Here is a 15716-nt window from a genome sequence, read left to right as displayed (position 1 = left end):
TGTTTATTCTATAAAATTTGTTTTGCTTAATTAATTATATGTTCAATTAATGTTAGAAAGAGTAAGACTTATTGCATAAGGTTAACCAGAATGTCATTAAATAAAAAAAATATAATAATTTTATAAAATACTAGTGTACATGGGAAATGCATGACCTTTTCTTCTCCAAAATTTTCTTTGAAAGAATTATATATTCAATTAATAATAGAAACAGTAATTACTTTAGCCAGACTTAGTGCATAACATGCATGTCAGGAAACCAAAAATCTGGGTGTTTTTCATATGAAAAATGCATGACTGTTTATTCTACAAAATATGCTGGTTAATTATATGTTCAGTTACAGTTAAAAAGAGTAATTACTGCAGTAAGACCTTATTTTCTAAAGTTAAAAATGTAAAATAAAAAATGCTTCAAGACAACATATGAGTAATGCATGACTGTTTATTCTAAAATATGCTGTTTAATTAATTTTATTTATGTTAGAAAGAGTAATTTTGCAAGACTTACTGCATAAGGTCAACTGGAATGTCAGTAATCAAAAATATTACAGTTCTAGAAAATACTTGTGTATATGATAAATGCATTTTCTTCTCTAAAATGTTATTAAATAGAAAGACTAGTTACTTTAGACAGACTTGTTGTAAAAAAAATTACAAGAATGTTGGAAAATCAAAACTGTGGCAGATCTAGAAAATGCATGTATATTGGACATACATGACTGTTTATTCTATAAAATGGTGTTTAATTGAATTTGAACACTCAGTTCTATCCCCGCTAACAGGAAGTTTGATGAACGTTCTGGCAAGGTTCTCTTAACGTTCTGAACAAACATTCTTCCAGTAATGTTAATAGAATGTTCAAAGTTTTCTGGTCTTTAATAGAGTTCTCAAAACATTTGCACAAAAATTGTTATGAATACATTTTTCATGAACGCTTTTTCCTGAAACAGTTTAGTTGGACGTTTGTCTAAGGTTTTTTAAATGTTACTACTTGTTTCGTTCAGAGAACATTTGACGGTAACATTCCCACAACATTTGCAAAATGATCAAACGGAATGTTCCCTTAACGTCCACATCACCAAGAAAAATGTGTTTTTAAAACATAAAAAAAAACGGGACGTTCTGAACGATCAAAGAACATTCAGAACCAATTTAATGGCAACATTAGCAAAACATTCTTGCATTAGCTGGGAAAATATGTTGTTTGATGACTTGCATATTCAGTTAATGTTTGAATGACGAATTACTTGAGCAAGAATTATCGTGTAACATTTAACAACAATGTTAGGTGACTCAAAAATTTTGCAATTCTAGACAATGCATTCATTCATATTCTATAAAATTGTATGTTGAGTTATTGAGTGATTATTGGCTTGTACGGGTTTAGTAAATTGGTTAATATTAGAGATTAGGGTTACAATAGGGTTACAAGACACAATAGTCTTGTGACGTTATATTTGTTTGGAAGCTCTCCCCATTCCAAGAGTTACTCAATTAATCCCAGTTTTGAAACCATTTGGTCTGATGCACAATCCACAGAAAGAAGTCTAAGCCAAATGTAGCTGCCGGCTGTATTGTGTCAGTCCTTTCCACCCACTTCTTCCTGTCTTATTGCAGATCGCGGCTCTGTAAATGTGTCATGCCTGACTTCACAGCATGCTTTGCACATTACTGCTGAGTTTGCCCCATTAGAAGTATCTCAGTATTTCCTGCGTGCTACTGGCAGAAAGCATCACCTCTTTAGCACAACAATATTTTGTGTTGAAGTTAAGTTTTTTCACACATTTGTGAACATTTCATCCGAAAAATGGAAATGTTGATTAGTCAAAGGTCATGTAAGATGAGCACAGGACCCCACCTTCACACCCAACCCTCACATGTTCACACATTAAAGAATAATGACTAATAACTGCACTGCTCACTGCTGTGGATGTGCATTATTGATTGTTTTAAGAAGGAAACCCAAATGGCAGTGCATGAGAACATGCTAGCAAACAAGCAGAGGTTTGGGAAAAAAATAAAATAAAATAAATAAATAAATAAATATATATATATATTCTCCTTTCTTGCAGTAAAATAGCTAATAATGAATGTATATTTTTTTATTTTTCAAATATTGTACTTATCTAAAATAATAGACATTAACACAATATTAAATAAATATTTATTAATATAATAGTTAATACATTTTTTATATATATTTTATGTGTATGAGTGTGAATTTTATATATAAAGCAACAGTAGAGGTCCAAATGTAAAAATTTATTTTCTACATTGAAAAATCCTGACAAGAGGTCCACCAATAACAATGTGAGCTTTACTTTATTGCAGTATAAAGTCATTTAAATGTCACTAAAAATAATACATATGAATACAAATATTAAATTGCTAACAAAATAAACGTATTTATCCAACATTAACCAAATAAAAAATTAATAACTTAAACTCTTTCAATGAAAACATTGAAATGTCTAAAAATATATAAAAATATATAATTTAAAATATATTTAATAATAATAATTTTATATATATATATATATATATATATATATATATATATATATATATATATATATATATATATATATATATATATATATATATATATATATATATAAAACTTTAAGATATATATTTTCATATATGCTTTATACAAATTTTTATTAATAATATTATAAAGCCACAGTTGAATGAGACATACACAGTTCATTCCACTTGAATGAATGCTATATGAATTCTAACATGGACTTTTTTATGCATTTCTGATTTGTCATGCCCAACAACTGAAAAATTAGATAGTCATCAAGGGGCACTTTCCAAATTAACTCCATTCTTGTCTGTTGCACCCAGGCCTTTTCAATCGGCCGAGTTCCTCGCAGTTAAAATCCCACCATCACCAGCAGAGAAATGCAAATGACGCGTGGCGATGAATGCAACACATTGTCCAACGGATTAATCGGGTTTGAACCTTTTTGTGTTTTGCAGGAAAGAGCTTCACGCTGACAATCACAGTATTCACGAACCCACCGCAAGTGGCTACTTACCACCGAGCCATAAAGGTCACAGTGGACGGACCGCGGGAGCCGCGAAGTGAGTACCACCCCAAATATCACACATCATGTGACTAGCGCATGCAAAAGCAGATGAATAATGATTACATGGTCTGATGCATGAATTGATGCATAGATTGTGTTACGGTACTGTTTTAAAAATGGATTCAGCACGCCTCAATGCACAAAGACTGTCTTTGAGGAGCAGCAGGCGTGTTTAGTGAGAGGCAAATACAAACACTAATGTGAAGGCCGCTCGACTTGTGAAAATGTTTACTGTGTTGGCCTCTTGTGTCTGTCCTTCAACGTGCTCTTAAGAGCGTGCGCCCATACGAACCCCTCGACCTCTGACCTATGCTCTGCCTGTCTTCTCAATGGAATAATAGCACACTGCAAACTGCATACTGTCTGCTGTTTTAAACCCGCTCAACTTCCTGCGTGCTGAAGAAACATGAACAATGGTAGCAGTAACTAACATCTATTTTGCATTTTCTGACTATAAATTTGTAATTAATTGTATCAAAAAAGTGCAACATACAGTAGAAACACTTTGAAAAACTGAGAACAAGTACATTTAAAAAAAATTACAAAGAAACAGCAAGTAACACACTGAATAAAACATCTTTTTTTATAATCTATTTGCCACATGCTGAATGAAACATGTGAAATACCATTTCTAAAGTATTTATTATGGTAGGATGCATACTATAGTGTTACTGTTTGTGTGTGTGTGTGTGTGTGTGCTTATAGTATGCAGGTTTATTTTAAACTGTCTTTTACGTCACATGACCTGATTATGTTCATCTTTATTCAGAATGTGGTGCCTGTTGTACAAGAAAATGCTACTTACAGTACATTTTTCAACTTCAAAATGTCATGTTTATTTCAATGCATTACTTGCAGGTTCTTTGTAATTATTTGTCAAATGAACTTCAAATTTTTTTCCCAAAATGTATTTTGTATGAAAGCCTTTTTCCACAGTCAAATAAAACAAAATTATAATAACAAAAATTAAAAATAGCAATAAAGGTAACTGCAACTTTCTAACTAGCAATTATGACTTTGATTCTTGCAACTCTGGGAAAACAGTAAGAATAATGAGATATAAATGCAGAATTGTGGAAAAATTAAAAAAATTAAAAAAACAGAATTTTCTCAGAATTAAAAAAAGTCAGAATTGCAAGATATAAACTCAGAATTGTGAGATATGAATGCAAAGTTGACAAAAAAAAGCTTACATGGCAGCAGAAAAAAAAAACAAATTGTGAAATGTAAACTCAGAAGTATGAGAACCAAAGTCCAAATTGCGAGATATAAGCTCAGAATTGCGATAGAAGAAAAACAATCTGAAATAAGTTTTAAAATATGAAATAAAATCACATGTGAGAAAAAGTGATAATTATGATAAATATATCATAATTAAAGATTTTTTTAATTTAAATTCTGATCTGGAAATTGCTTTCATAGTATATGGTATATGCTGCATAGAATTCAGTTTGCGGTAAGCAAATATTCCATTCCCAAGATAAAGAAGTAAAAGCGAGCATATTGCATTTTGGGACGCTCAACAAACGCAAATTTAATTCCATGCATACAGAAATTTCACATACTGTGCACATTAAGAAAAGTATGCAAGAACACAGCCATGCTCTTAGTGCTGTATATGATGCATTGAAGGAATAATCCATCCTATGGTTGGGTTACAAAGAAGGTCAGGATGTATTTCCAGACAAAATCCATTTTGTGCATCAATATTGAGTCATTATGCGATCAGCTAGATTTATAAGAAACCATTGAGACATTTCTCAGACAAAAAAAGAAACACTTTAAAGTTTTCCCGATACATAGAACAGAGATGTGTCACGGAAAAGAGAAACAGCCCAGTGTTTTCTCTCTCAGAGGAACATGATCTGGCAAAAAGCTCCAGTTGTCCTTCAATTATGAAAAAGCCGCTTCATCTTAGTTGATGTCTGGACTTGTGAGTTGTGTGTGCTGTTTGCTTCAACTGCTAAGTTGCTCTCTCTACCTGAAAAAAAAAACTGTTAGAAGACGCTGCCAAATTTCAGTTTTCACACTGAGTCCCAGGACCAGTAAATACACACAAGTTGTCATGAATTACTTTCATGTGGCAGAGAATGGAACCAGGAACACGCCATGCTCGACTCTCTTTAGTGTGTGTTTACATTGAAGTCTGTTGCAGTCTGACATCACGGCCAAAGTTCTTCACAAGTCGACCTTTTGTGGCGGGATAACCTAATGAAAGTCAGCCGTTAACGGTGACTGGCAGATGTTTCTTACGCTTACGTTTTATGCAAAACTGTTTGCTTTCAGTGGTGAAATTACTCAAAGCTTTCGTGATATGACAGCAGGCTTAAAATGTGCTTAAGCATATGTTTCTAAATGATTGCAATCCCATTAACTTTCAAAGAGGGACCATAATATCATAAAACTGACTTGGGCCGGCAGCAACCACAATAGCAACATGTCTATAAAAAGTCTTTGTTGAAGCATTGTAAGCCATGAACTAAACCAACCAGCTATGAGGTGAATCACAGCAGTACAAACTTTGATTTGACTCAAAATAGTATTTTAAAATCTGACAAAAACACAACGGTAAAAGACTCTGAACTTAAGCGCTTTAAGGAGGGGAAAAAACTACAATCCCATGAAGCATTTCGACTGACATAAGCTAATTAAAAATAATGGTGAAATTTAAGAGCTAAGCTCACCTCAACACTTTGATTGGTGGAATTTAAAAACAAAGCTCATCACGACCCTCTGATTGGTGGAATTTAAAAGCAATGGTCAACACTACTCTGTGATTGGTGGAATTTAAAAGCAATGATCAACACTACTCTGTGATTGGTGGAATTTAAAAGCAATGATCAACACTACTCTGTGATTGGTGGAATTTAAAAGCAATGATCAACACTACTCTGTGATTGGTGGAATTTAAAAACAAAGTTAATCACGACCCTCTGATTGGTGGAATTTAAAAGCAGAGCTCAACACTACTCTGTGATTGGTGTAATTTAAAAGCAGAGCTCAACACTACTCTGTGATTGGTGGAATTTAAAAGCAATGATCAACACTACTCTGTGATTGGTGGAATTTAAAAACAAAGTTAATCACGACCCTCTGATTGGTGGAATTTAAAAGCAGAGCTCAACACTACTCTGTGATTGGTGTAATTTAAAAGCAGAGCTCAACACTACTCTGTGATTGGTGAAATTTTGAAAGCAATGATCAACACTACTCTGTGATTGGTGGAATTTAAAAACAAAGCTCATCACGACCCTCTGATTGGTGGAATTTAAAAACAAAGCTCATCACGACCCTCTGATTGGTGGAATTTAAAAACAAAGCTCATCACGACCCTCTGATTGGTGGAATTTAAAAGCAGAGCTCAATGTTGCTCTGTGATTGGTGGGATTTTCTTCACAGAATCATGGGGAATGTCGTTTTCACCCCAAATTTCACTATTAAACATGATTCTTTAAAAAATAAGTTGAAATAATGGCTTCAAAATAAGCAAATACCAATGATTAACAGCCTCGGATGTTACAATATATCTGTCTTTAACCCTTTATGAATCCTTTACATAATTTGGTCTTCCTGTCAGGCTTTTAAAAATCTTAATGCTATATTATCATACTTGGACTCAATCTAATCAACTTGTTTTCTTTCAGTTTGGACAGGTTTTGCACTTCTTTGTTGAACTGAATGATCGTAAGCCTCTTTGATCTGATCTAATGCACCTTGTGGCAATATTCACTCAAAACTGTGCATATACAGTAAGCTACATAATACAAAACCTGTGCTATTTGAAGGGAAATGGGTTGATGAAAATATTAACTCAAAGTTTTGGCAATAATGTAGCATAATGTGCAATTTTAAGCAATTTTTTTAAGGCTGGTCATTTTGGACCGGGAACACCATGAGTTTAACAAGGTTGGAAAAATACCCCAAAAAGTATGGAAGCATATGGGTAACAAAAGTTTTTTTAAATGTAATGCTTATATGCATGCATCTTATGTGCATCAATCGGAGTGTAAAACAATGAGAGATGTTGAGGCAGGTGAAAAGCATTTGGTTATTGGGGAATATTGATCTATTGTGCATCTTGTTTCCGAGCCCTGCCTTAATGAAATGATTGACAGGTTGGGGTCATGATCGGTTCGGAATGTATTTTCAAATCCACATTGACTTAAACTACATTGTCACGGGGCATTTAATGAAAATGCAATTCAGACCTCTTAAGTGTAAGTGTCAATGCATTTAAAAAAAGACATTTAAATCACCATTTTGCTGCACATTTGGCTCAGAATGCATTTGGAAATTCGCACTGCATTTTGCTTCAATTATCACGCCATATCACGATGAAGATGCAATCTCAAGTGTCTAACCTGTAAGTTTAAATGCATTTTGGAAAAATGCTGCAGCTTTTGCTTGGACATGTTAAACATAGCTAATCATTTTATTTTTTTCAACTTATAAAGTGTTAAAATAGGTTTTTAATTTACAAAACTAGTGTAAAAAACGTTAAGTTATATGATTAAATTTCAATTTTCATTTTGCACTAAATGTTGCACATATGTATGGGAAAATGTATATTTAAATACAGATATGTATTGCTATTTTACATATTGCATTATTTTGCATATTACATTTCAAAATAAATTTTGCTACCCATATCCTTCCATAAAAAAGCACTAAAATGATTAATTTTTCAGGGGGAATCCAACATTAGAGTTAAGGCTTTATCACTAAAAATCAATTTCAATATGGAGAAAATAAATGGAATTTTTATGACTGTTACAATGTATCCCTCAGGACACCTTAGCAACCCCATAGCAAAGCCTTGGTTACCACCCACAATACTGCAACATCAACATTCGGTGTGATTAATTACCTCATGGCATCATACGCAGAGACACAGAGTCTGATGAGCATGAGCGCTGCTGTAGATCCGGCTCTATGCCAGCCTGCCTGGCACACAGCTGTTGCCACTGGCCTCGTCCTCAGAGATAACTTTCTGGCCGCAAAACCAACAATATCGCTTCTTAACGTCTTGTTTTCTTCCTTTTTCCCCTCCTTGTCTCAATTAACACATCTGGCAGCGGTGTTTCAGAGGCACTTTATGCCAGTGTGTGATCTTCATTACGGATTAATGGCACCCTCGGGCATCTCTGATGTGACGGCCTTTCATCTCACTCGCCTCATTCATCTTCAGCTTTTCTTTCTGACTTGTGTGCAAGTGTTTATCGAGGAAAATGCCAGTCATGACTTCCAAACACAGCTTCTGTTGGTGTAAACACAACTGTTTTAATGTGCCGACTAGAATTATAGTTGGCGTAATTACATTTAATTTTGATAATTACTATCAGTTAAGAACTATAGATAATAATTGGTGTTATTATTGTTAACTAAAACTAAAACCATTTTCATTATGTAAACTTAAGAATAACTGATCTCAAATATAATAATAAATATAAAAAAGTAAGTTACCAAGGCATCATTTCTTATTTTTAAGTTGATTTTAAGTTGATAAAATAGCTATAACTAATAATATAATAACTATATAACTCTCTCTCTCTCTCTCTCTCTCTCTATATATTTATATATATATATATATATATACTGTATAATATTTTTATTATATATATTATTTATTTTATATATAACATATAATACATATAATAATTAAAATTATTAGCAAAAATTATAACAGTACACTAAAAAAAAACTATACGAAATAAATAAAATCCCGTAAAAATACGGCATTATGTATTTTAAACAGGTGTTTTACTTGTATTTTTTATTTTGCACTGTGTTTTAGAGTTAACAACAATCTCCAGGCAGAAAATTACCAGTACTTTTTTTTTATAGTGTACAATATACTTATACTGTATACTTAAATAATACTGGTATAAACATATAAATTGAAATATTCGTCCATCAGCAAAGAAAAATGTACTCAAAAAACAAAAAAGGTCAACCTGTATGAGAGAAATAAGAGAGACTGGTGACGTCTTCTGAAAAGGAAAGTCATTTTTTTTTTAAAGATTACAAATTATTTTCCTTTTGAATATCATGCAACAATGAATCACAAATAAGTGCAGGGAAATTTAAATGAACAAGGTCCATTTTAATAGGATCCAAAAGAATTTTGGTGAGAAGCTCATAAAAGATCCAATTTGTAATCATCTAAAGAATCTTTCTTTTTTTCCATAATAAAGAGTATTTTGTGCAACAGACAGATTCTATGGATGTTCAAGATTCTTCACCTTTCCTTTACAGAGTATAAGAACACAATCACATTCATTTAATGGCTTTTTTTTTAAGCAAATAATGTTTTCAGGTCAGCTACTTTCCTTCTATCCCACACTATACCTCGTAGTGAATTTCTCACGAGCATGCTGCTGTTTGTAAGCTTAAGGCAGGTGGCCAGGCAGGAAATGACACATTCAGAGGCATTTCGAGTTGTGTAACGTCCTGTGAGTGTGTTGTGTAGCTGCCTCTGCCTGTTTACACATTCCTACTGTGCTTAAGAGAGAAAAACAGAGAGACACACACAAAAAGTCGCATTCAGAGACACAGACAGACATTCAGGCCTTTAATTAAGCTTCAGCGTCGCACAGATCTTTCCCAGAGGACAGTCTCATTGCTCATTGAGTTCTCTGTTGTGTTTATGTATCAACTGTTCATGCTTCTCCTGAAGTGTGTAAGAGCACAGAGCAGCAGTATAGAATGAATCTGCACAGTCTGTCCGAGTCATTTTTGAGATCTTCTGAAATATCAGAGGAGGCACATGAGATTTCATCGGTTTCGTTGTGTTCCTGTGGCTCAGTGGTAGTGCATTGTGTTGGCAGTGCAAAAAGATTGTGGGTTCGATTCCCAGGGAACACACATACTGATAAAAAAAAATGTATAGCCTGAATGCACTGTAAGTTGCTTTGGATAAATGCATAAATGTAAATTTCTAGTTGGTCATTAGCTGGTAGACCAGCAGCAAACAACCAGAGCAGCTTTAGCCTACTAGACACCAGATACCATAGTTAGCAGCTCAAGCTGGACTTTCCATCAGGAGACCAGCGTAAATGAGAGTTTTTATATATTTGTACTAATAGTTTTAATTATTTTAGATTTTTATATTTTCATTTTAAACGTTTTAGCTATTTTGTTGTGTTTCTGTTATTTTTTTGTATTTTATGTCTATGCTTTTTTTTAATCACTGAGCGTATTAATAATTATTAATAGGTTAAATTAGTTTAATAATTTTTATTTTTATTTTAATGAATTTTTGTAATTTTGTTGTGTTTCTGTAATTATTTTACAAGTTATTAAAAATAAATGTATAGTTTCTATTAATTTTAATTCCATTTGATAATATAAAAAATAATTAATACTCTGAATTAGTTGTATTTTATTTTATACAATATTGTAGTACATCATATTTTTATTATTTTATGTCTATGCTGTTTTTATCACTGAGAGTATTAATAATTATTAATAGGTTAAATTAGTTTAGATTTTTATCATTTCCATTTTGATTTTAATTTTAGTGAATTTTTGTAATTGTGTTGTGTGTTTCTGTAATTGTTTTAGTAGTTTTTAAAAAATATCTTTATAGTTTCTATTCATTTTAATTCTGTTTCTTGATAATATTAATAATAATTAACCTCTGAATTAGTTGTATTTCTATTTTATACAATATTGAAGTACATTGTTAAAAAATACTGTATTTCAGAAAATGTTCAAATAATGTTTTTTTAAAGGTTGAGATTGAGAATGAATGTATCAATTATTTTTTGTAATTTAAATATTTTTTTAAACATATCTTAGTTTTCTTAAATTATTTCAGCGCTTTGATAATTAAAACAAAATATTATTAATGCTTTAAATTGTTTGTATTTAATTTTAGTTTTTTTGTTCGATGTGAGATTGAGAATTAATTGTATTATTATTGATTAGTATAGTATAGTAAAATAAAATATCAATAATGTACAAATCGTATTTGTCATTTTAATTAATTTATTTGTCTATTTTTTGGTCTTTGAGAAATGTTCTCTCAGCAGCAACTAGCTGAAATAAGTTTAATTTGAGACTTTATTTAATTTCAGATAGCATTTTAATTTACTTTAAACAGTAACTATGTTTTTTATGTTTTTAGTTCATTATAATAACCCTAATTGGGATCTCAGTAGACTTCAGCAGAAAACATAAGACTGCTTGATTAGTTTGTGTTTTGATTCTTACTGAGTTGCTCCACTCGTTTCCCTAACTGTTAAATCTATTGAAAAAGTGCAGATATTTTGTCTAGCGTGAAATTCCTGCTCATTTGTAAAGAAAATATCACTTACGAGACTGAACCAATTATCTTCAGCCAATGAGAGCCAAGACACACAAGAAGACAAGCATCAGTGTTATTGCTGTAGCTAGTGAAGTCAAGTGAATGCTTGTTGCGCTGTTACTTGAGCGAGTGATCAGACGCAGGGTTGGCTGGAGTCGGTGCTGTAATCTCGTGTAACTGTGGTTATTAAGAGTAATTTGGACTAATAGACCGGGAGGAGCGGCTCAGGCGTTTCAGAGAAGGGGCTCTGTTACTCTTCCCAACATGACTGCCAGTGTTCCTCACACCATCATAATAGAGCCATTCTTACATCGATATCTGATCCTTTAGCGCCGGTTTATTGGTGGACTTGACACGTGAAAGCCTGGGAGAGGGAAAACAACAAAATCAATATACAGGCATGCCAACTGATTCTTATAATCTCACGTAAAAAACTTAAAAACAGACAGGTGCCACTAAATACAGAAGCACACATATGGACAATTTATGGAAAAGTTGGCTTATGAACCTTAGATGTAAAGAGTGCACAATCATTTTTAATATTGACCTTAATAGACTAAATATAAACATTTGGAATGCAAATCAGAGTTTGTGCTATTGTAGTATCCACTGAGATATAGTAGTATAGTTTTTATTAATATTTATATTCTTATATATTTTCTGTATCCATTTTCAATTTTGTCATTTATGTGCGTTTTTCAAAAAAAAAAGTCTTCCAAAATTAATATTTTGAGTTAATAGTAATTTATGTATATATTTTTATTAATTTGCATAGTATGAAAATATTTATGCTTTGAATTTATTTTAAAATAAAAAATTTAAATAATAGTTTCCATTTTTATTTTTAGCAAATTTTTATTTATTTAATTTTTTGATTATTTTTTTTACTAGTTTTTAAATATATCTTTATATTTTTAAATACATTTTATTTCAGTATCTTGAAAGTATTAATAATTAGTAATACTCTTAATTAGTCGTTTTTAGCATGTTTTTAATGTCTACTTTATTATGCTCATTTTTTATTTCAGTTTTACAACCCGAATTCCGGAAAAGTTGGGACGTTTTTTAAATTTTAATAAAATGAAAACTAAAAGACTTTCAAATCACATGAGCCAATATTTTATTCACAATAGAACATAGTTAACATAGCAAATGTTTAAACTGAGAAAGTTTACAATTTTATGCACAAAATGAGCTCATTTCAATTTTAATTTCTGCTACAGGTCTCAAAATAGTTGGGACGGGGCATGTTTACCATGGTGTAGCATCTCCTTTTATTTTCAAAACAGTTTGAAGACGTCTGGGCATTGAGGCTATGAGTTGCTGGAGTTTTGCTGTTGGAATTTGGTCCCATTCTTGCCTTATATAGATTTCCAGCTGCTGAAGAGTTTGTGGTCGTCTTTGACGTATTTTTCGTTTAATGATGCGCCAAATGTTCTCTATAGGTGAAAGATCTGGACTGCAGGCAGGCCAGGTTAGCACCCGGACTCTTCTACGACGAAGCCATGCTGTTGTTATAGCTGCAGTATGTGGTTTTGCATTGTCCTGCTGAAATAAACAAGGCCTTCCCTGAAATAGACGTTGTTTGGAGGGAAGTATATGTTGCTCTAAAACCTTTATATACCTTTCAGCATTCACAGAGCCTTCCAAAACATGCAAGCTGCCCATACCGTATGCACTTATGCACCCCCATACCATCAGAGATGCTGGCTTTTGAACTGAACGCTGATAACATGCTGGAAGGTCTCCCTCCTCTTTAGCCCGGAGGACACGGCGTCCGTGATTTCCAACAAGAATGTCAAATTTGGACTCGTCTGACCATAAAACACTATTCCACTTTGAAATAGTCCATTTTAAATGAGCCTTGGCCCACAGGACACGACGGCGCTTCTGGACCATGTTCACATATGGCTTCCTTTTTGCATGATAGAGCTTTAGTTGGCATCTGCTGATGGCACGGTGGATTGTGTTTACCGACAGTGGTTTCTGAAAGTATTCCTGGGCCCATTTAGTAATGTCATTGACACAATCATGCCGATGAGTGATGCAGTGTCGTCTGAGAGCCCGAAGACCACGGGCATCCAATAAAGGTCTCCGGCCTTGTCCCTTACGCACAGAGATTTCTCCAGTTTCTCTGAATCTTTTGATGATGTTATGCACTGTAGATGATGAGATTTGCAAAGCCTTTGTAATTTGACGTAGAGGAACATTGTTTTTAAAGTTTTCCACAATTTTTTTACGCAGTGTTTCGCAGATTGGAGAGCCTCTGCCCATCTTTACTTCTGAGAGACTCTGCTTCTCTAATCATGTTACAGACCTGATATCAATTAACTTAATTAATGACTAGATGTTCTCCCAGCTGAATCTTTTCAAAACTGCTTGCTTTTTTAGCCATTTGTTGCCCCCGTGCCAACTTTTTTGAGACCTGTAGCAGGCATTAAATTTTAAATGAGCTAATTAAGTGGATAAAAGTGTAAAATTTCTCAGTTTAAACATTTGCTATGTTATCTATGTTCTATTGTGAATAAAATATTGGCTCATGTGATTTGAAATTCCTTTAGTTTTCATTTTATTAAAATTTAAAAAACGTCCCAACTTTTCCGGAATTCGGGTTGTAGCTCTTTTAGTATCACATTTTTAATATTGTATTTTAGAGCATGTTTATTTCAATGTTTTAATGGTTGAGATGGAGTAAAATAGGGTATTATAATTTGGGAGAATTCATCATGTTTATTAATAATTTGAATTAGTTTTGATTTGTGCATTTTTCATTTATTTAAAATGTAAAGTTTTTTTTTTTATTATTATTAAGTCTCGTTGTGTAAAAGTGTGCTGTTTCTTTACTTACTGCTAAGATGTGACATTTTCATTTGATGGACCATTAATAATAAAATGATAAATGATGCAAGTATTTTCTTCAACAAAGATGCAGTATTTTTATTTTCTGGCCTCTATTAGATCTTCGGCTCCATTGATATGATTTGGCATCAATGAAACATAAGAAAGCATTTTAAGCAGAAGTTTTGTGCACAGTCTGTACTTATAAAGGTGAATCTATGTGAGGAGTGCACTCTGGAGTTTGCCTGTGTTTGTTGGCTCTGTTAATTAATGCCACATCATATTGGGGAGATGGAAAACATGGCTTGTTTTTCAAAAGCTATTTGCCAAGATTATCCGTGACGCTGTGTTTTGACTGCCATGAAGACGGCTGGAAAAGAGCTATTGTCTCACTAATGCAGAACTCAGAACGCCAAACACGTTTCCCAGAGAGAGCAGGACGGTAAATGGCGTAAATGCTCTGCTCACTGAGTTTTTCCACCACTATCTAATTTGCAAACTTCTTTTTGATTTTAACTCTTGCTTTCTTTCTAGTTTACTTCTCATTCGAGTAGGGTACATCAAGAATTAAGGGCCCTGGGATAAAAGGCACTGATTGTATTTTGTAATTCTAAAACACAAAACAACCACATTAATATCATATCATATAACATCACCTGCTTGTGCTATAATTATTTTACACAAATGTTGTTAATCAATACTGAATAAAAATAAATATATATTTACACCAGCAAATGTTAGTTTTTACATACGAAGAATAAAAATGAATCACATTTCCTTACTGAAAATAAAGATAATTTCCACCAGAAAATGTTTTTTAAACAAATAAATAAATGAAATACAAAACAATAAGAAAAAACTAAACAACCAAAACACAAGATAAAAAATGTAATATAAATATGAAATTCTAGATTTGCATTCAGTTTTGAGAATTTAATCAAAGCACACTTATTTTACCATTTCTTTTTCTAAGAATATACAATGATAAAAATTAAATATAATGATAATATATATATATATATAAATGTATCTCAATAAAGATTCTTTTTAAATAAATAAATAAAATTATAAATAAAAATAATAAATAAAAAAACACGACATTAACATTGTAATCACTGCTAAAAAGTCTAAATTTGCATGCAATTTTGTGGTTTATACAAAAAAAACTTTTTTTATTATTATTTTTTTTAATTAGGCTACTTACCCCCCACCCCCCCCCCCCAAAAACATTTTTCCACCAAAAAGGTTTTTTTTATATAAAAATAAAGACAAATCATATTTTCTTACTAAAAATAAATATTTTCCACCAAAAGTCATTTTAATAAATATATAAATAAATAAATAAATAAATCAAATACATTACTAAATACTAAATAAAAAAACACCACATATTAACATATTAATTGTCAAATTAAATATAAAATTTCAAAATTTGACTAAATTGTTATTCAGTGCTCAAATGATAATAATCACAT

At 32.1% G+C, this 15716-nt stretch overlaps 1 protein-coding gene across 2 annotated transcripts in view; it reads left to right on the top strand.

Annotated features, from left to right (window-relative positions):
* LOC132112381 (runt-related transcription factor 2-like) overlaps positions 1-15716 on the top strand; it is a 69224-nt gene that overhangs the window by 31280 nt on the left and 22228 nt on the right. For both annotated transcript variants that reach the window (XM_059519836.1, XM_059519835.1), the window contains exon 5: positions 2986-3090. In XM_059519836.1, the coding sequence (XP_059375819.1) occupies positions 2986-3090 (105 nt within the window). The remainder of the gene's footprint in view (positions 1-2985; positions 3091-15716) is intronic.

Source organism: Carassius carassius, chromosome 32, assembly GCF_963082965.1.
Source record: "Carassius carassius chromosome 32, fCarCar2.1, whole genome shotgun sequence".
Taxonomy (NCBI): domain Eukaryota; kingdom Metazoa; phylum Chordata; class Actinopteri; order Cypriniformes; family Cyprinidae; genus Carassius; species Carassius carassius.
The sequence above is the reverse complement of the archived record's forward strand: the minus strand, read 5'-3'. Positions and strand labels throughout refer to the sequence as shown.